General features: G+C 44.1%; 1 protein-coding gene across 1 annotated transcript in view; it reads right to left on the bottom strand.

The window, feature by feature from the left end:
* Positions 1 to 501: 501 nt before the first annotated feature.
* The window catches only part of BNIP3L (BCL2 interacting protein 3 like), a 39,469-nt gene continuing 17,439 nt past the window's right edge, over positions 502 to 22,531 (bottom strand). The window contains exons 3-6 of the mRNA XM_056571134.1: positions 20,947 to 21,016; positions 13,221 to 13,327; positions 10,072 to 10,221; positions 502 to 3,198 (exon numbers count right to left, since the gene is read on the bottom strand). Of these exons, the coding sequence (XP_056427109.1) occupies positions 3,150 to 3,198; positions 10,072 to 10,221; positions 13,221 to 13,327; positions 20,947 to 21,016 (376 nt within the window). The 3' untranslated portion in view covers positions 502 to 3,149. The remainder of the gene's footprint in view (positions 3,199 to 10,071; positions 10,222 to 13,220; positions 13,328 to 20,946; positions 21,017 to 22,531) is intronic.

A 22,531-nucleotide genomic window follows, 5' to 3' on the forward strand; every position in this document is an offset into this window, starting at 1 on the left:
AGGGCCGGACAAATTCACCTGCCCGGCGCCCAAAACTGCTAGTCCCGGGCGTCGGGCGATAGAAATTCCACATCCCTGCAAATGAATGGCTGGGTCTGTAATATATGGTCACAGTAAGTCTTCCAGAGTAGGAGCTTTAAAGGGGTTATACAGGAATAGAAAAAAAAAGAGCTAATTTCTTCCAAAAACTGCACCAGACCTGTCCTCAGGTTGCCTCAGGTTGTGTAAGCTATTGCAGAACTGCAATACCACACACAACCTGAGGACAGGGTTTTTTTTTTGGGAAGAAATTAGCTCAGTTTTTCTATTTCTGGATAACCCCTTTAAGTTGCAGCAGCTTTCTACATTGGTCATAGAGGAAGGTCTTAAGTAAAGGGTTTCTCATCACCCATGTGCCTAGGTGTATGGATATGTGTTATCCTAATGAGAGTTATGAAAGAAAATGTCCTGAACTCAGGACAGAATTGGAGGGTCCATCAGCCATAAATAATACCACAAAAACACAGTTATAGTGAGAGCTTTAATGGTACAAAATGAGTACAGCTACAATTTAGGCATTTCCCTGGAAACTCTATAAAGTATGATTTCAGTATACGCCTCCTGGCGTAGAGCTCCCCTGATGATAACACCACATGGAGAGGGCCATTCTGTATGAGGAGCCAGTGACATCTCTCAAGCGCCCGGTCAGGATAGACAGAAAGCCTTCTCCTTCATATTAGTGTGGTCTCCAACATGGCTCCCTCCACATGGTGTAAGCATCAGGTGCAAATGGAACATCTAGATTTTCCATTCTGATAGATGAAGATATAAAAGCAGATACCAAACTCCCGTCTCACTTTCGACCCTGATTATTGGCTACAAAGGTAAAGTAAACACGGCACTCCAAGGCTCTGCTGACTGCAGGGCGCAAACCATCACGGCAGTCTTTTGGATTTCATTCTGTCTTGTAAATATGTGCACAATGTCCTGTAAAACCATAATATCTATGTAGGTATAAATATAACACTGGATCGTGGACCGGGGCACTGAGCGGGCACCTGGCCGTTTCAAATACAGTGAATTGGGTTACGGCTTAACACAATTTTTCAAATTTCTGGGACCAAGTATCTTCAGGTTAAGGTCTATCCAACATGTAATCTGCAGAGATATATTAATGATGATGATGATGCAGGGACTTATGCATTATCCAAAGGCTGGAATTGTGATGACATCCCAGCAGTTGTCCTCTTGATAGGTCTCTTTAAATGTATTTCACCTGTATGACGCCTTAACAATAATGCGAATGCTTCAGGCACCAGTGTGACAACAAAATCCTCTGAAATGCTGACTAGGGGGCTGAAAATCACCTTCTGTATATACCCCTCCCCTCTGTAGGCTGTCTTAACCAATCAGTAGAGTCGAGGGGGGGTCACATGTCACTTCCCTGTAGCTCTGAGGGAACTCATGAATGCAAGTGCCAGTTTAATAGTGTAGTCGTTCCCCTAGTTCTGCATACACAGCCTAAGATGAGCGAGCTCCTCAGGGGCGGGGTTTGGGAAAAAACTATAGAATTGGACAAGACCAAATGTACCAGTCCAATCTGCCTATACATTAGATTATGAGTGCATCTGTCAATGAAGACATCAAGAGAAAGGTCTGATATTCTCTAGGATAACATCTATAGGCGATCAGAAGCAACTTGCAGCTCTTCTATTTGCTACAATGGCCACTAGTCTTCACTTGCATATATTGCTGCACTTGTATACTACAAGAAGGACCTTGGTAACTGATAGCATTAACAATCCATGACATGAAAGCTTCAGTCCCTTGCCAGCAGTATAATGTAATACACTCTTAGCGCAGTCATTGCTACACGGCTCTGCGTGTGACAAGGCCCCGAGTTTTCTTCATGTCACAAGCCAAACTCCTCTAGTTTTTCACAGCCGCGGTTCTCATCTTCCCTTATCCTCCAAGCAGTCCAATAAGCCATCCATATTGGCTTGTGATCATGTATAATATCTGGGGCCTTGGATATGATCCACACAGGATGGATGTCCTAGCATTAAAGGCTCTTCGATATCTTCTACGTAATGCTAATTCACATTTTGTATGTTAAAGACAAACGACAAAGACATAAAAACAATGTGAAAGAAAAGGAGAAAGAAAGCCACTGTGCTGGCTTCTAAAGGTGGTGAGAAGACATAAGGACCTAGGACTAGGACCTGGCTATACTAATAGGGGAAGAGCAGTCATACTCTGTATAGTGTGATCCAGGATCTATCCTGTCATTGTTGGGGGGGGGGGGGTAGTGGTCAGTGTGATTAGTATCTCCACAAAGGTCAGTATATATATGTATACCCGAAGGGCAGTGTGTGGCTAGTCTCCAGGGAGAGCAGTGTATCTATGAGATGATCATCGGTACAATTCACACTAGGCTTTGTTGCTACTTATGTAAGATGCTTTCTCTGCGTCTTGGCAGGCTAGTTAGTTTACTTCAACCTTTCCAAAATCACACAATCTAAAAAAAAAATAAAAAATAAAGAAATTAAAAAAAAAAAAGTAATGCTTCTTAGCAAGCCTCAAGTCCCCACTTTCACTGTATAATATTTAGTGGCAGTCCTGAGTCAGGATCAGAAAAGGCAATTCCAAATATCCCATTATTGATGGGTAAAAACAGGCAATCCAAATAGAATTGTAGACGAGCCCCGGGGGGCTGTTTGGCTTTTTTCTTTGATTTTGATGGGCATGATACGTGGACACCACTCTATTGTTGTAGGTGTTTTAGGGTTTTCTTGCCACAAGGTGGTCAAGTTGAAGATCTGGGGCTCCTGTTGTTTGCCCTGGGGCCCATTGTAGACATGCCCAGGTGGGTTCCATTGCTTCCAAGGAGAACATTTCTGGTCTGAGTTAGGCAAGAACGGTATAAGCCAGACGGCTTCAGTCAGACGCTTCTTCCAGTAACTGCTTGTTGGGTTGGGTTCTTCACATTTAAGAGATCGGTGCTCCGAATCTCCCCAAACTGTTGCGAGAAAGGGCTCCCAGGTTTGTAAGATGGGTGACAAGAAGAGGGTGCTTTGAGTCATGCTTAACATGGTGCAAAGTCCAAATGCACAAATGTGACGGGAACACACCTTCACGGGGTCAAGGGTTCAATTCCAGATCATGCTCCATCAATAAGAACTGGCGGATGGGAGGGTCAATCTTTTCCCAATATAAATGCTGCAATGACAAAAAGAAAACAGCGTCATGGATGCCCAGCATATATCACAGATTTCAATGCAAAATCTATTTAAAGGGGTATTCTGCCCCTAGATATCTTCTCCCCTACCCAAACGATAGAAGATAAGATGTCTGTCGGAGGGGGTCTAGCCGTGGGTAACAGAAGTGTTCAGAATACCAGGGTGCTGGGCCGGAGATTGTAGGGTTCCCTGCGGTCAGTCCCCACCCACAATCAGACATCCTTTGGATAGGGGATAAGAGGTCTAAGGGTGGAATACCCCTTTAAAGAATTTTTTTTTACTTTTGAGCAAGTTTTCACAGTTACATCTATTCACCACATACAACCACCCCCATAACCTAGAAGGGGTAAGTATCCCCATGCCAAACATACCCTTTTTTTGTGCAACCTTTAATCTCTAAAAAAAAAAATCCCATTTATACCCTGTCCCACAGTACACGGCGTCACATGACATGCTGACGGCTGCCCTGTGAGTTTTGTCCACGCATGCGCTTTGAGCGTGTGAGCCTGTCAGATACACTGCACGTGTCACCATCCCTAAAAGCAGAGGTCACTCCCTGCCTCTAGTCACAGTCCCAACTGGCAGGACATGTGTGGACATAATACACAACAAATGTATGGCAACACTAGAAGCAGACGTCCCTCATTGGCTGCGCATGCGCGTAAATAATACACAGCACATATATGACAAAACTAGAAACAGGCGTTCCTCATTGGCTGCGCATGCGCGTGAATAATACACAGGGGCTGCCTATGGAAGAGGAGTCTCGCGTGTCAATTAAAGAAACGTGACATGAGGTGTTCCCCACCTTGCTGACTTTATCTCTACTCTACAGACCTAAGAGCTGAACTCCACCTTTATCTCCAGGGTTCCCACAATGCACTGCTCTCTGGTACAAATCATCATATAGTTAAAGGGGTACTCCCGTGGAAAACTTTTTTTTTTTTTTTAATTCAACTCCTGCCAGAAAGTTAAACAGATTTGTAAATCACTTCTATTAAAAAAATCTTAAACCTTCCAATACTTTTTAGGGGCTGTATACTAAAGAGATATCTAAAAAAGAAATGCATTTCCTCTGATGTAACGACCACAGTGCTCTCTGCTGACCTCTGCTGTCCATTTTAGGAACTGTCCAGAGCAGGAAAAAATCCCCATAGCAAACATATGCTGCTCTGGACAGTCCCTAAAATGGACAGCAGAGGTCAGCAGAGAGCACTGTGGTCATGACATCAAAGGAAATGCATTTCTTTTTTAGATTTCTCTTTAGTATACAGCCCCTAAAAAGTACTGGAAGGATTAAGATTTTTTGACAGAAGTGATTTACAAATCTGTTTAACTTTCTGGCCCCAGTTGATTTATAAAAAAAACTTTTCCACGGGAGTACCCCTTTAAAGGGGTTTATGGGAATGAGGCCTATCCCAGTGGTCTCCAAACTGTGGACCTGAAGTTCGGGCAAAACTACATGCTGGAAGTTGTAGTTTTGAAACAGTTGGAGGCACTCTGGTCGGGAAACACTGGTCTATGGGATCACCGGAGATACATGACCACCGAACAGTCCCAGATGTTTTCTGGGTCTGTTTCACTGATGGCCTATCCCAGTTGTATCCAAACTGTGGACCTCAAGTTGTTGCAAAACTACAACTCTCAGCATGCCCAAACAGCCAACAGTGCGGAGGTCCTGACTCTTTATAAGGGGAAGTGGCAGCCAGACCTGCGGTAAAAAAAAAATGTATTACCGTTTAGTGCAGCATGAGTTGTAGTTTTGGGTCACCAGCATAGCCACAGGTTGTATCAGGGCATGCTGGGTGTTGTAGTTAGTAACAACAACTCCCAGCGTTCTTTGACACAGTCTATGGCTCTACAGCTGACTCAAAAAGCTACAGCTCCCAGCATGTTGCACTAAATAATAGTATAGTTCAGTGGTCCTCAACTTGTGGACCTCCAGATGTTGCAAAACTACAACTCCCAGCATGCCCGGACAGCCGTTGGCTGTCCGGGCATGATGGGAGTTGTAGTTTTGCAACATCTGGAGGTCCTCAGGTTGGAGACCACTGGTATAGGATATGGTGCAACATGCTGAGGTGTATCAGGGCATGCTGGGCATTGTAATCAGTAACTACAACTCTCAGCATTCCTTGACACAGCCTATGGCTCTGCAGCAAGCCCAAAACTACAACTCGCAGCATGTTGCACCATAACCTACACTACTATATAGTGCAACATGCTGGGAGTTGTAGTTTTTTGGCAGGAAGCTGCGCCACAGGAACAGAAGAAGAAGCGGAGCATCGCCAATAACACTGATCAATACTGTATTATGGAGCAGCATTGTTCAGTGTTCACATCCACGTGTAATGGTCTCCTATTTGTGAAGAAAGTTAATAAATGTGAATAAGCCCCTTCCCGAATAAAAGTTTGAATTACCCTTCTTTTCCAATTTTGCAACTAAAATAACGTAAACAAAAAATAATCAAAGTAGTATCGCCGCGGTACGGAAATGTCCACACTATTAACCCCTTAAGGACCAGGCCAATTTTCATTGTTGTACTTTCGTTTTTTCCCCCTCGCCCTTTAATAGCCATAACTCTTTTTTTTTTAATTTATTTATTTTTTTATCTACACACCCATATAACTGCGTATTTTTTGCAAATCCAATGTCTTCTTTCATTTTTTCCATAACATTTGCTCCAAAAACGGAAAGAAAAATATTAGTGAGGTGAACTTGGGAAAAAAAAAAAGCTATTTTGCTAATTAGTTTTTTTCTTTCTTTTACAACATTAACTGTGCGGTCAAACTAACATGAAATCTTGATACTTTAGGTCGGCGCCATTAAAACAATAACCAATTTGTATAGTTCGCCTCATGTTTTACTATTTAAAAAAAATTCTAAACATTCTTAGAATTTTTTTATTTTATTTTTTTTTAATTGCCATTTTCTGACCATTATAACTTTTATTTTATTTTTTGGGTTACTTAGCTCTTTGAGGGCTAATTTTTTGCAGGGGGCCCCCCAAATTTATTGTTACCCCACTGGTGTCGTGTGTCTGATCCCCACAGATCACATATTGATAGCCAATCCAGTAAAGAGGACATCAATAAAAAAAAAATGTATATATAAAAAACACTGAATAATGTAAATATGTTGCAAAAGTAGAGTTACTCATTGAAGGTATCAGCGGCCAGGAATAGATGATCATGGACTATTGTTAATTGATTTTTCTTTTAATTATGTTCCCAATTCAGATCCTTGGATAGAAGTATTCTACACGGGATGAATTCATACAGCTCTCGCCTGTGGCAGTCTTGCTACCTTTCCCATTTACTAACAAGGATGGCAGTGACGTTCTTCTTTCTATATTTAACTGTTCAAATTCTAAAAATCACATTGTTGTAACTTCAAGCTACCACTAGGTGGCCTCAGGGAGCCTTTCAAAGTGTTTAGCTGGGCGTTTATTCACATATTGCTGTCATGTTGCAGTTTTTTAATAGGGTGCAAAACTCACCGGACCCCAAAGACTCCGACATGTGAACAAACCCTTTTTTCTTTGTTTTATGAAAATAAAAAGTTTACTCCTTGGTCCAGATTTATAAGTCTGCCTGAGACAAAAACGACCGCTCCTGGACAAAGCAGGTCAGCGAAACGTGTTGGAGGGTAAGGCGGGGGAATGCGAGTGACCGGCCGGATGCACTAGCACTTGTAAGTCATTGTTTATATATATGAATGTGTGCAATTCTTTCATACGGCAGCTTTATATCGGGGGTGATTATATTATTAATTGTTTGATTGACTATTACCTTCATTTAATGTCCCCCATCTTCTGTCTTGAGTCTAGATTGGATTACTGCATCTTCCCTCTAAATAGTTTACACGATTCATATTGTTCTATTGGAATACTGGTGACTGTCAAATATTTAGTATAATATTACAGACATCCCTTGTAGGGGGTCCCTATTGAATTATGACTGGTCCCCCTTGTGTTCCCCCTCCTATGTATTTTTAAACGTCCTGTGCATTCATGTAGTTCTATGGGATTTATGTGGGGTATTGATTTTTGTCATTTATTTTTTGTTAAATAAAGATTTCTACTTCACTATTTATTCTTGTATGGTTTTTTTTTGTAGGATTACCTGCATGTTATTTTGGGTCTCACATAGTTGGTTGCAATATATAAGTGGTCGCTATACCTGTAGGTTTATTTACTACTAGTCACATCTCGGCACTGTGCGACTATACCATTACACTGAAAGTCTGAAATTCTATCTTGGTCATGTCCAACAGGAGCACGTTTTGACCCACTGTAGAGTGCCAGTAGTCAAATGTATAGGAGAAAATAATGTACCAGAGGATGAAGGAGGATAACGCACTCACCAGAGGCTCTGTAGGAACTTTCAGGACTTATTGGGCAGATAGAAATTCAATGACACAGGAACACAGGGAGCTTGCGCTAGAACAGGAGAGGCAGGGGGCGTTACTGTGGCGGCAACATGTTTCACGCACTCAGGTGCTTTGTCTGGCCCGTACTCCGTACAGGCCAGACGAGGCACCTGAGTGTGTGAAACATGTTGCCGCCCCCTTCCTCACCTGCCTACGGAGTAAAGGCCAGACATAGTGCCTGAGTGCATGAAACATGTTGCCTCCCCCGTAACAACATGTTGCCGCCCCCGCAACAAGTTTCACGCACTCAGGCACTTCGTCTGGCCCGTACGGAGTACGGGCCAGATGAAGCGCCTGAGTACGTGAAACATGTTGCCGCCCTCCGTAACGCCCCCTGCCTCACCTGTTCCAGCACAAGCTCCCTGTGTACCTGTGTCGTTGAATTTCTATCTGCCGAATAAAGCCTGAAAGTTCCTACGGAGCCTCTGGTGAGTGTGTTATCCTCCTTCATCCTCTGGTACATTATTTTGTCAAGAGCAGCTCTTCAGCTCAGCTGTATGATATACACAGGCACACGAGCTGCACGCTACCATATATTATAGATAAGGACTAGGGAACAACCATTTATCGGTTTGTCCGATATTATCGGCCGATATTCACGATTTTGGACATTATCGGTATCAGCAATTGCCTTGCCGATAATGCCACGCCCCCCCCCACCCTGCCTCCCTGGCCAGAGACCACCGCTGCAGCTGCTGCCCCATTGCCTCCCCCATCCCCGGTTTTATAATTTCCTGTTCCCGGGGTCCGCGCTACTTCTGGCTCTTGCTGCGTCCTGCGCGCTGCGCAATGACGAGTGACGTCCTCAAAGCGATGTCACCGTCAGTGCGCACAGTGACAGCTCAGGACGCCGCCGGAGCCAGAAGTAGTGCGGACCCCGGGAACAGGTAATTATAAAACCGGGGATGGGGGAGACAATGGGGCAGCGGTAGTGGTGGTTGGACTAGGGAGGACCCAAGGACAGGCAGGGGGAGAGAAGCGGGCGGCGGTCTCTGGCCCTGCAAAAGCCGCTGCAGTTCATCGATTTAAAGCGCCCCTGCGGAATAGCCGATAACTTATACAGATATTCCGGTATAAGTTATCGGCTATCGGCCTGAAAGGTCGCAGATTATCGGTATCGGCACTTAAAAAATCGATATCGGTCGATCCCTAATAAGGACTTTCTCTTTGATTTATATTGGAGGTGCCAGACTATTATCCTTTGTATTTTGGGAAATGTATAGGAGAGACTAAAGTACTAGTCAAAAAAAAAAAAAAATCAGTGACACTGAGGACTGGTACTAGTCAGATGCATCAGTGACACCATCTGAGCACCGGTATTAGTCAGATACATCAGTTATAACATTTGAGCATCAGTACTAGTCATATAGATAAGTGACACCATCTGGGCACTGGTACTAGTCTGATACAGCAGTGGCACCACCTCAGCACCAGCACTAGTTAGATACATCAGTGACACCATCTGAGCACTAGTACTAGTTAGATACATCAGTGACACCACCTCAGTACCAGTACTAGTTAGGTACATCAGTGACACCACCTCAGCACCAGCACTAGTTAGATACATCAGTGACACCATCTGAGCACTAGTACTAGTTAGATACATCAGTGACACCACCTCAGTACCAGTACTAGTTAGGTACATCAGTGACACCACCTCAGCACCAGTACTAGTTAGATACATCAGTGACACCATCTGAGCACTAGTACTAGTTAGATACATCAGTGACGCCATCTGAGTACTAGTACTAGTTAGATACATCAGTGACACCACCTCAGCACTAGTACTAGTTAGATACATCAGTGACACCACCTCAGCACCAGTACTAGTTAGATACATCAGTGACACCACCTCAGCACCAGTACTAGTTAGATACATCAGTGACACCATCTGAGCACTAGTACTAGTTAGATACATCAGTGACACCACCTCAGCACCAGTACTAGTTAGATACATCAGTGACACCACCTCAGCACCAGCACTAGTTAGATACATCAGTGACACCATCTGAGCACTAGTACTAGTTAGATACATCAGTGACACCACCTCAGTACCAGTACTAGTTAGGTACATCAGTGACACCACCTCAGCACCAGTACTAGTTAGATACATCAGTGACACCATCTGAGCACTAGTACTAGTTAGATACATCACTGACACATCTGAGGACTGGTACTATAGTGAGATACAGAGTTATTGGTGTTGATTTCCTTTTCTACATGGATAGTGGTTACCTGCTGCACAGCAATATCCTGCATTACCTCATTGCACATAATTGCTATTAATCTCTATAGACTGCTGCTTGTTTGTGCACACATCACAGCAACACGACGTAAGCTTTAGATAAAAGCAATTCAAAACAATACAGTAATAAAGGAAATTTCCCATCGGTGAAGTAATGCATTTATAGTCAGACTTACCCCAGCCCCAGAGCCAGGACATGGGAGATGAAGAGAGAAGGGATGAAAACTTTCAGGAATTCTGCAGAGAAAATGCCTCCTTTCTTCATGGCTCCGGTCTTCCTCATACTCAGAGACACGGACCTCTTGGGGTGTCGGAAATGAAACTCCCTGGTGAAAAACAAAAAGGCCTATGACTAATGGAGTCACTGGGTGTAAGATCAGTATCTGAAGATTTCTATGGGAGATGATTCTGTGGGGTGCAGGTTACCTTAAAGGAGATCTCTAGCAAAAATTAACTTATCCCCTATCCACAGGATAGAGGATAAGTAGCTGATCGTGGGGGGTCCGAGGAGCGCAGGCTACAGCCAGCACACGCTCCATTAATTTCTATGGGAGCGCCAAATAGACCTGAGTACAGCGCTCAGGCCTCATCGGCACGACCATACAAATGAAAGGAGGGCGAACCGTCTACCAGTAGATGACACGTGCTCCTCACTGAGCCAGACGTACTCATCCCGGAGATCGCGGGAGGTCCCAGCAGCCGGACCCCCCGCAATCAGCTACTTATCCCCTTATCCCCTAAGTAGCTAATCGCGTTGAGTTTATATAAGACTGCATTCACATCACGATTCTTACATACAGGAACGGATATGGCTTGGAGATGTGAAAAACTGGCGCTCCCGTATCCCAGTCAGACCCGGACCCCATCTCATTCATTTGAATCAGATAGTGACTCCGGTCGGCTCATTTTTGCCCCGTATCCGGTTTTGTTACTGGACTGAAAACTGTAGTATACCACGGATTTAAGTCCGGTCACAAAATCGGATCCGGTGACCGCATGGAAGAAACATGGCGTGAATCCAGCCTAAGTCTGCTAAAGCTCCAATCCTTGTAGCTGCTTCTTAAAGGAGCTACCTGGGCTTTTATCCTCTGGATAGGCCATTAGAATTAGATTGATGGGGGTCCAACTCCTGGCCTCTCCACCAGTTACCTAATTATCTGTGTGAAGTAGCTGCGGCAGTGCTGTCCCAATCAATTGAGAGGGATAACGCAGCAGTACCTTACACCAGTGCTGCTAGATGTACCGCAAAAGTAGGGCTGGGCGATATGGTCAAATATGTGTATCATTCCCCATCGGGGTACTACTCACGTCACCCGCAAGCGCTGCCTCTTCGTCCTCCTGTTTGTTGCGGCCGCCGGCGCTGACACTCTATACTGTACCCTAAGCCCGGGCTGCAAAAGGTAAACAAAAATAAACTAACTCATGTTCCGACGTCGGCCTTACGCTGGGGACGTGAACGTCGGACAGCCGTCAGCCTATCACTGGCCGCAGCGATGATCCGTCTCGGCCGGTGATAGGCTGAGCCCACTGTCATGTAAGAAGCCGGCTTCTTACATGACAGTGAGCTCAGCCTATCACCGGCCGAGGCGGAACTTCGCTGCGGCCGGTGATAGGCTGAAGGCTATCCGATGTTCCATTCCCTAGGAAGCTGGTCCGGACCGACGGGGAAGGTGAGTTAAAGTTTATTTTGCAGCCCGTGCATAGGGATACAGTATAGAGCAGTGGTTATCAACCTGCGTACATCCAGATGTTGCAAAACTACAACTCCCAGCATGCACGGACAGCCAACGGCTGTCCGGGCATGCTGGGAGTTGTAGTTTTGCAACATCTGGAGGTTGAAGACCACTGGTATAGAGTGTCAGCGCCGGAGGCTGCAACAAACAGAAGGACAAGGAGGGCAGCGCTTGCGGGTGACGTGAGTAGTACCCCGATGGGGACAGCACGCTGCGGCTGATAATTCATTCATTCCCGAGGGGGAGGGGCAAACCGGTATTTCGGTATGGGTTGAAATTCATATCGTGTAGCACAAAAATTTCGGTATTCGGCATGAACCAGTATACCACCCAGCCCAAGGCAAAAGCACTGGTAAACATAGTTGACTTTAAAATGTACCTGTCACTTTAAAGAATTTTAAAAGTTTTTAATCGGTCGGGGTCCAAGTGGTGAGACTACCCCTGATCAGGAGAACAAGTGGGGATAAGCGCGCAGTAGTGCCTTTTACTTCTGGACTTTCTGCAATCTTTGTCTTGCTGCCCCATTATACTGTAAGTCTATGGGGCAGCAAGGCAAGGCTTGCTGTGAGTAAGGGAGTAATGAGCGCTGCTGTATGCTTATGCTGGTCAGTTGGAGTCTTACCAATCAGACCCCCACAGATAAGGAAAATGAGTCAGCCCCCACCGATCAGGAGAACAAGCAGATATAAGCGCGCAGTAGTGCATTTTACTTCTGGACTTTCTGCAATCGTTGTCTCGCTGCCCCATTATACTGTAAGTCTATGGGGCAGCAAGGCAAGGCTTGCTGTGAGTAAGGGAGTAATGAGCGCTGCTGTATGCTTATGCTGGTCAGTTGGAGTCTTACCAATCAGACCCCCACAGATAAGGAAAATGAGTCAGCCCCCACCGATCAGGAGAACAAGCAGGGATAAGCGCGCAGTAGTGCATTTTACTTCTGGACTCTCAGCCATCTTTGTCTTGCTATAATAAGTCTATGAGGGAAGCAAGACCAAGCTCGCTGAGAGCCGGGGAGTAAAGAGCGCCGCCGCACGCTTACCCTGGTCAGTTGGAGTCTTAGCAGTCAGAACCCAAATGATAAAATCTTTGTGACACGCATCAAATGATTTGTTTAAATGACAGAGCCCATTTAAGTGTCCACCTAGATTTTGCACAGAATATAATCTCTGCTTTGATGCAGGATTACTGATACAAGTATATAGGATTGTAGGCAGCTCCTTATATATAATATAAAAAGGTAGGTTCAAAGTTTCTTCACTAGTGAAGCTTCAATTCCCCAACCTACAGCAGTGTTCCCCAACCAGGGTGCCTCCAGCTGTTGTAAAACTACAACTCCCAGCATGCTTGGACAGCCGAATGTTGGAACATTTTGGAGTACTGCTCCTTTAAAAATGTGGAGCAGCTTTAAAAAATTCCAATGGAAAAACCCATGGTCCTTTGTAGCACATGTGGAAGCTTTACTGGGTTTATGTGCTTGGGGGATGACAGCGGGACAGTGCGGTTAGGTCTGGCTGCAGGGATCACACAAATATGCTGAATATTTCCGCACGCTGCACATACACCAGTCAGGACTACACAGGGGAGCCATAGCTTACTTTGGGGGGATGTTTTCAGGTCTACTTGACCAGTCGGATACCCAGTCTGCGCTCTTCTTTAACACTTCTTCTTCTTTCTCTGCTTCTCCTCCCTCTTCCTCTTCAGACTGAAAGAAAAAGTGCAGTTGCGGTCAGAGTCACAGTCACTGGATAAAACGTGGGAATTCACCATTACTCTCTGGTTATATGTATCCGGTCCTAGGATGACGGCAATCAGCAGAGTCCTGAGAGCTAATAAAGTCCACCATCCAGAGTGGATTATGGGTTTAAGGAGTTATCAAGGATTAACAAAACAGAGCCGATTTCTTCTAAAAACAGCGCCACACCTGTCATCAGGTTGTGTGTGGTATTACAGCTCATTTCCATTGAAAAGAATGGAGCCAACTTGTAATACCACACTCAACCTGAGGACAAGTGTGGTGCTGTTACTAAAAGAAATCAGCTCTGTTTGTCTAATTCTGTGCAGATTTGATGCGCAGGATTTTCTGCTGCAGATTTCAATGTAAACTGAATGACTGAACACAGCTTGAAATCCAGCGCATCAAATCTGCGCAGAATACCGTACATGTGAATAGACCCTTAAAGAAGTACTTCGGGATATGAAAACGTATCCCCTAGCCAAAGATAGGGGATAAGTTTCAGATCGTAGAGGGTCTGACCATGCGATCTCCCGTACGGGGCCCCCCGGCTCTTCAGCCAAATAGTGAGCGTCTACCACCACATGAAGCGGCGGCCGACGCGCCCCCTCAATGCAGCTTTACGGCAAAGCCGGAGATTGCCAAATTCAGCGCTCGGGCTATCCCATAGAGTTGTTTTAAGGGGGGCGTCGAACGTGCCCCCTTCCTGCGGATTGCCGGGGCCCCGTACGGGAGGACCTCTCTCATTCTAAGTTTTTATATATCACAATACTCCTTTAATACATGCTGATGACAGGCTATTGTAGAATGTGTTCTGAATTCCCTGGAGAAATCTGGAATGAGACTCTGGGCTGGACAGGTAATTGCAACACTAGGAAAGCTGGATGATTTTTATAAGACTAAACAAATCGATAGCAGATTCATTGGATTCAGGCTCGGCTAATATAACCGTAGGTCCACTCAGCTCTAATATTTATCATTCGGATACTATAGATGCAAAGACATTAGAGAAGCCCCGTTTTTTTAAGCACTCACCGATATCAAATACCGGTATTGTTTTTTTTTTAATGCTCTAGAATTTGTGAAGCCTTAGGAAAAAGTCAAACATGAGGCCCTCACTGACACTAATAATTAAGGAGGAAATCCCACCCTATTAAGTAGAAGCTCCAAGCAGGTAGGTAATTCCCCCAATTAGGTAGAACCCCCCCCCCCCCCCCCCAGAAGACATCCCTCTATTAGGAAGATGACCTCAGTAGGTAGGAAATCCCCTTTAGGTAGAAGGTCCCAGTAGGTAGGTAGAAATCCTCCCATTTTCAGTAGAAGCCCCCAGTAGGTAGGTAGTCAGGTAGGTAGTGAACCTCCTATAGGATAGAAGTCCCCAGTAGTTAGGTAGGTAGTGAACCTCCTATTAGATAGAAGTCCCTAGTAGGTAAGGAATCCCCCCATTAGGTAGAAGCCCCCAGAAAATAGGTAGGTAGGGAACCTCCTATTTGTAGCAAGGGAGTCTGTATGGACTTCTTGCCTGAATCCATTGTGTTATGCTCGTTTGTCCATAGGCTACATCTAAAAGGCAGCAATCCGAGCCGGACAGATTCCGGTAATTCAGGACAAATAGACGGAGATCAGGATAAAGAGATTACACAGTAATTTGTCTCTTAGAATAGATAATGGGATAAGTTAAGGTATTTCATTCCTACAGGCATTAGGCCTTAGCTAACAGGCTGAGAAAGATTCCTGATGTATGATGCTATTGCTACGAATGCAGGACTGAGCAGCTAGACCCCTCTTGTGTTGCCCCAATATGGCCAATCTATGGCCCCACAGTCTGAATGCGAGTGAGGAGAGCATATGCCAATGTTTCCCAACCAGTGTGCCCCCAGCTGTTGCAAAACTACAACTCCCAGTATGCCCGGACAGCCAAAGGCTGTCCGGGCATGCTGGTAGTTGTAGTTTTGCAATAGCCATGCCATTGCACACTTGCCATGGTCTTATAATGGATACTGTAGGTAGCGGCAGGTTACAAAGAACATGGACTCAGTGACGCCGAGGGGGGTGAGCGTCACCGAACAGGTTCTTCTGCTCTATAAAAAGACGCCAGCACCCGGACCTACACTGTGAAGAAATATTTGGATGCACCCATTTAATTACTGATTTTCGGCATTGTTCGATGACTGTACTTTGTAATATAAACCAAAAGCAAGGTTCTCAATAGGATTCCTACCAACAGCCCCGTTGAGGAAATCTATCACCACAATTTACCTGTGAGGTCAGTCCCTCCTATAAAACCAAACTGGGACTCATCTTTACAAGCTCTAAATGTGATAAAAGTTGTCAAAACACTTCCCCTCCCCCTCCCCCCCCCCCCCCAATTAAACCTTCTACGTAGGTGGTCATCCAGATAAGGGATCATGAATATCCTTTTTTTCCCCCACTGTAAAAACGCCTCAAAGCTTAATCAGAGGTAATGCCATTAGCCCAGTCCTCTGATGAAGCTTTAAGTGCCAAAACATGTTGGGGGGGGGGGCAGTTATGTTTATGTTTTAAAGGCTTGTGCTGCTGGTGTGCATATAGTTTGTTGGCAGGACTGCAGCCACCAACAATGACACATCATATAGAGGCCAGGAACATGGTGCAATAAATTATCTACTGTCTAGAGGACAGCTGCACTAGCAGAGGCATCTTCGGTATGCTGTCCTTGTATGCATAGAGGCCAGGAACACTGGTCACTGTTCTACTGTAGGATGCTTGCACTAGTGAGGCATCATAGACACTTTTATTCTGCACATTGGCAATTTTGATGATTTTAAAAAGGGGTTATCCAGGAAGAAACTTTTTTTTATATATATCAACTGGCTCCAGAAAGTTAAACAGATTTGTAAATTACTTCAATTAAAAAATCTTAATCCTTTCAGTACTTATGAGCTTCTGAAGTTAAGGTTGTTCTTTTCTGTCTAAATGCTCTCTGATGACACGTGTCTCAGGAACTGCCCAGTTTAGAAGAGGTTTGCTATGGGGATTTGCTTCTAAACTTGGCAGTTCCCGAGACAGGTGTCAGAGAGAGCACTTAAACAGAAAAGAACAACCTTAACTTCAGAAGCTCATAAGTACTGAAAGGATTAAGATTTTTTTAATAGAAGTCATTTACAAATCTGTTTAACTTTCTGGAGCCAGTTGATATATATATTTAAAAAAAAGTTTTTTCCTGGATAACCCCTTTAAGTTTATTATATTTTGCTTTGGGATTTCATAATATACCAATAAAAGTAAAATTTTACAGTGGAGAAAATGAAATAAAAAATAAAAAAGGGCTAATAGTGATCTCTGATAAGGAGCCTTTTTTTAAATTATTATTATTATTTTTCCATTTTCTCCACTATAAAATGTAACTTTTATTGGTATATTATGAAATCCCAAAGCACAATATAATAAACTTAAAATCATCAAAATTGCCAATTTGCAGAATAAAAGTGTCTATGGGGCCTCACTAGTGCAAGCATCCAACTTAGCCATGTCTCCACTGGGGTACTTTGTAGTTCTGTGGTCCCCCACATCTCCTAAAATCCTAAGCCAAGACATATACACCCCCCTTATCACATGATCATTCTATCATCTTGGCTGAAGAGGACGCCTCAAGGATTTCTATTTATGGTGCTTACGGGAGACAAGGACGCTACACCTGACTGACCTACATAGAACTTCTACGTGACATAATACTGGTGAGGTCTGAGGCGACACTTCTAATCAGTAATAATATAAATGATATCAGAGACGGAATTTCCGGTTAGACAACAGCAATTACGTACGTGGGCCGCAGATCTACAATGAATCTAGAGGTCGTAACAATAAGAAAAGTTATAATTAGAACTATTACAAGGGAAAGAATGGGGACAAATGTAGAGAGCAACTTCTCATTCATTAAAGGGGTACTCCGGTGGAAAACATTTTTTATTCATTTATTTATTTATTTATTTTTTTATCAACTGTGGTGCCAGAAATGTTAACAGATTTGTAAACAGTTATAAGCTCCAGAGGAAATTCTTTTTGAATTTCTTTTTTTTTTTTTGTCTTGTCCACAGTGCTCTCTGCTGACACCTGATGCCCATATCAGGAACTGTCCAGAAAATCCCCATTGCAAACCTATGCTGCTCTGGACAGTTCCTGACACGGACAGAGGTGTCAGCAGAGAGCACTGTGGACAAGACAAAAAAGAAATTCAAAAAGAAAAGAATTTCCTCTGCTAAAAAGTACTGGAAGGGTAAAGATTTTTTAATAGAAGTCATTTACAAATCTGTTTAACTTTCTGGCACCAGTTGATTTAAAAAAATAAAATTGAAAAAAATAAAATAATTTCCACCGGAGTACCCCTTTAATGGGTTAGCAATGACAAGCTATATCTTTGGGGGATACATGCCCTCTCTCTAGGGGGTACTCGACCTGTCCTCAGGCTGTGCTTCTTCTAGGAGCAGCATCACAGCTGTAGGGCACACTGGCGTAATGCATTTCAGTGCAGGGCTCTAGGCTTAGAAATGCTTAAAAGGCAATAAAGCAATAAAGTATTAGAAAAGTTCTGGGGTCTTCGCAAAATACAGGCCGCAGGTCATGGAAATGTTTATAAATATATTAAAGGATTTAGCCAGAAATAGAAAAACAGAGCACATTTCTTTAAAAAACAGCACCACACTTGTCCTTAGGTTGTTTGCGGTATTACAACTTCCCTACATTCACATTGATGCAGAGTTTTCCAAACAGTGTGTCTCCAGCTGTTGCAAAACTCGCTCTGGGAGTTGTAGTTTTGCAAGGGCTGGAGGCACACTGTTTGGAAAACACTCCTTTAAAAGGAACTGAGCTGCAATACCACACACTATCTAAGGACAGGAGTGATGCAGTTTTTTTTTTGTTTTTTTAGAAGAAATTTGCTGTTTTCTATCCTTGGATAACACCTTTAACTTATTTATCCTGTATTATACTCCAGAGCTGCACTCACAATTCTGCTGGTGGAGTCACTGTGTATGACATTACATCACTTATCTAAAACTAATCCTACATGACATCATGTAAATCTGGGACAGACATTACATAATTTATCCTGGATTACATTCCGTATTATGCTCCAGAGCTGCACTCACTATTCTGCTGGTAGAGTCAACTGGCGGAGATTTATCAAAACCTGTGCGAAGGAAAAGTTGACCAGTTGTCCATAACAACCAATCAGATCGCTTCTTAAGTTTCCAGAGGCATTTTTAAAAATGAAAAAAGGGATGTGATTGGTTGCTATGGACAACTGGTCAACCTTTCCTCTGCAGAGGAAAAAAATGTTTCTCCTTAAAGGCGAACTCCAGCCAAGATCTTCTAAGTAACTGAAAGTGCGGGGTCCCAGTTTTCTATTCATGTTTATGGGAGCACTGAAGAGACGTACAGCACTCGGGCATCACCGGACCTCCCAAAGTAATGAATGGAGCGCGTGCTATCTACAGGTAGACAACACGCGCTCCTTCACTGCTAGCTGGTGTCCCGTTCCGGAGATCAGAGCTTCTAGTTGAAGAAACTGTTAGGGCACCTTCACACGGACGGATCCGCGGTGTATTTTATGCTGCACATCCGCCGACGATGTAAAGCTACATTGTGCCTCCATCAGTGCCTGCTCATAGCTGCAATCCGCCGCTACGAGCAGACACACTGCGATGTGCCAGCCGCCGCACTCATGAGCAGTATACTCGAACACATCGCGGCCGCTCCCCCTGCTCCCTGAGCTATGCCGAGAGCAGCCGCGATGTGTGCGTGTATACTGCGCATGCGCACGGCCACTCGAACATTGCAGTGTGTCTGCTCGTAGCGGCGGATTGCAGCTATGAGCAGGCACAATGTAAGGGTCAATTGGCGACGGATGCGCAGCGTAAAATACGCTGCAGATCCGTCCGTCTGAATGTACCCTTAAGGAACAGTGGATAACCTCAAGAAGGCCTTTATCACAACCAGCAAAAATACTCTAGAAGAGCTGCAATCTATGAGGAAAGAATGGATGTCAGGTGGCACGTTGAAGAGCGAATAAAGGCTAAAGCAGACACTGAGTGAACGAGAACTGGAGCGGTTTTGCAGAAAGCCCATCAAAGTTACGCAGAACTCGAGATGGCGGTGAAACACTCTTGTAAACCGGACAAGAAGGAATGGCCAAACACCCGCACTGCCGGTGGTGAGAAAGCTGCTGCCAACAGGGATATTCACTCGTGGAAAGACAAATGCAAAGATGCCTAAACAGTGATTCAAGCAACTCTTCTAACCCACCCAACATGACCTTCCCAGGATATGGCGCATTAAACGTGTACATTCCGAGGCACTATTTTTGAAGAAAAATTAAGAAGCAATAAAGAGCATTAAAGGGGTACTGTGGTGGAAAACCTTTTTTTTTTTTTTTTTTTTTTTAAACCAACTGGTGCCAGAAAGTTAAACAGATTTGTAAATTACTTCTATAAAAAAAAATCTTAATCCTTCCAGTAGTTATTAGCTGCTGAATACTACAGAGAAAATTATTTTCTTTTTGGAACACAGAGCTCTCTGCTGACATCATGACCACAGTGCTCTCTGCTGACATCTCTGTCCATTTTAAGAACTGTTCAGAGTAGGAGAAAACCCCCATGGCAAACACATGCTGCTCTGGACAGTTCCTACAATGGACAGAGATGTCAGCAGAGAGCACTGTGGTCATGATGTCAGTAGATAGCTCTGTGTTCCAAAGTAGTATTCAGCAGCTAATAAGTACTGGAAGGATTAAGATTTTTTAATAGAAGTAATTTACAAATCTGTTTAACTTTCTAGCACCAGAGTTTTCCATCGGAGTACCCCTTTAAGTCCAAATTTGCCAGTAACTGATCAATCTCTGCAGAAAATGCTCAGAGCTGATACAGAATTATCAGCAAGATGCTGCATTGACTCTTTAAAGGGGTACTCAACCCACAGACATCTTATCCCCTATCCAAAGGCTAGGGGATAAAATATCTGATCGCAGGTGTCCCAGCGGCGATCTCTGTGCAGCACCCGGAATTCTAAACAGTATGTTTTGAACGCTGGGTTTGGGCGGCCGGAGAAGTGACGTCACTTCACGCCCCATTCATTCATGTCTATGGGCGAGGGCGTGACGGCTGTGAATGCCAGGTGCTGCCCGGAGATTGTGGGGGGTCCCAGTGGCAGGACCCCCGCAAACAGACATGTTATCCCCTGGCCTTTGGGTAGGGGATACGTTTTCTGTAGGTGGAGTACACCTTTAAAGGAGTAGGGCAGTATAAAAAAAATACTTACCCCCCTGTCCACAGAAAAAGGAGAAGAAAAAAGTATGCTATTCATCTATCAATATTTCAGAAGGGTTTACTATATACTGTGAACATCCCATATCTATGGCAGCAAAGACTGGCAAGTGCAGGCAAGAAACTCAGATGCACCACGGGACTCTGTTTCCATATGCTTTGTGCTGACGACGATGAGCCGGCACGTCAAGTGCTAAGTCCTAGAAATAGACGCTGTTTCTCACGGACATCTGTCAGGGGACGGACTTTATGTTCTGAGACATATGAGATGTTTATGTATAGGATCATTACCTGGAAGCTGTCTTTACTTGTGTGCATCTCCACATCGAAGGTGATCTGCCCTTCTTCTTCAGGCGAGGGGCTACCGAGGGGAGGGAGACAAAAATATATATATAGTAAGTCACCACATACAATGGAGGAATTTAAGGGGTACTAAAGGAAAAAACTTTTTTTTTTTTTATATCAACTGGCTCCAGAAAGTTAAACCAATTTGTAAATTACTTCTATTAAAAAATCTTAATCGTTCCAATAATTATCAGCTGCTGAAGTGGAGTTGTTCTTTTCTGTCTGGCAACAGTGCTCTCTGCTGACATCTCTGCTTGTCTCAAGGAACTGCACAGAGTAGAGGAGGTTTGCTATGGGGATTTGCTTCTACTCTGGACAGTTCCCGAGACACGTGTCATCAGAGAGCACTTAGACAGAAAAGAACAACTCAACTTCAGCAGCTCGTAAGTACTGAAAGGATTAAGATTTTTTAATAGAAGTAATTTACAAATCTGTTTAACTTTCTGGAGCCCGTTGATATATTAAAAAAAGGATAACCCCTTTAAGTGTTTTGGAGAAGAGAGATAAGGGTATGAGAGGCGGTATGGGTGCAAGCAAGAACACAGAGGAGTCCCTATAGATTTACCAAGTGTCCTACAACGTGGCAGAGCTGCTGGGTTTTCACAGACCCAGACCAGCTCTGTCAGTGACTAATGTCAACATAGGGCAGCATTTCCCTAACCAGGATTCCTCCAGCTGTTTCAAAACTACAACTCCCGGGCAAGCTGGGAGTTGCAGCTTTGCAAACAACAGCTGGAGTCACCCTGGTTGGGAAACACTGCTATGGATGGGGTTATCTATCCGAAAACAAAAGGGTCAGACAGTTAAAATCCAACACGCCCTATCCTTCTCTCCCATACACATTAAGACCACTGGCTAGTGCTACCAACATGTTCAGCCAATTTTTCTCTATGGGCAAATATCTTTAAAAACAGTATCATAAATAGTCCTGTGTGTCATGAAGAAATAGTAGAGAAATTAGTTTGTTAGCCTCCCAAATATTTAACAGAATTAAGGCCGTAAAACCACCAAATGCGCAAAATTACTATAAAGTGTCCAGTCACTTAGGACTGAGACCCTGAACTTGCTGGCTAATATATTCCACTCCATGACAGACACCATTGTTACCAGATGGTATTCACTTCACCTAAGCACAAAACATTCTGCAGTATTATCAGGTCTACACAAGGGTCAGAGATCACAGCAAAGAGGTGACATAAGTGAAGTGTCCACAGCTCTGGTGGAGAGGTAAGTACACATATCAAAAGATCCCTATGTATCTACAACATACAGAGGAGACCTATGTCTGCAAACAGTTCACACTCACCTACCAAAAACATAGAACTCTACCTACAGACAAGACCTATGTGAACCAACAGTACACACTCACCTACCAAAAACATAGAACTCTACCTACAGACAAGACCTATGTGAACCAACAGTACACACTCACCTACCAAAAACAAAGCACTCTACCTACAGACAAGACCTATGTGAACCAACAGTACACACTCACCTACCAAAAACAAAGCACTCTACCTACAGACAAGAC

Source organism: Hyla sarda, chromosome 4, assembly GCF_029499605.1.
Source record: "Hyla sarda isolate aHylSar1 chromosome 4, aHylSar1.hap1, whole genome shotgun sequence".
NCBI lineage: Eukaryota > Metazoa > Chordata > Amphibia > Anura > Hylidae > Hyla > Hyla sarda.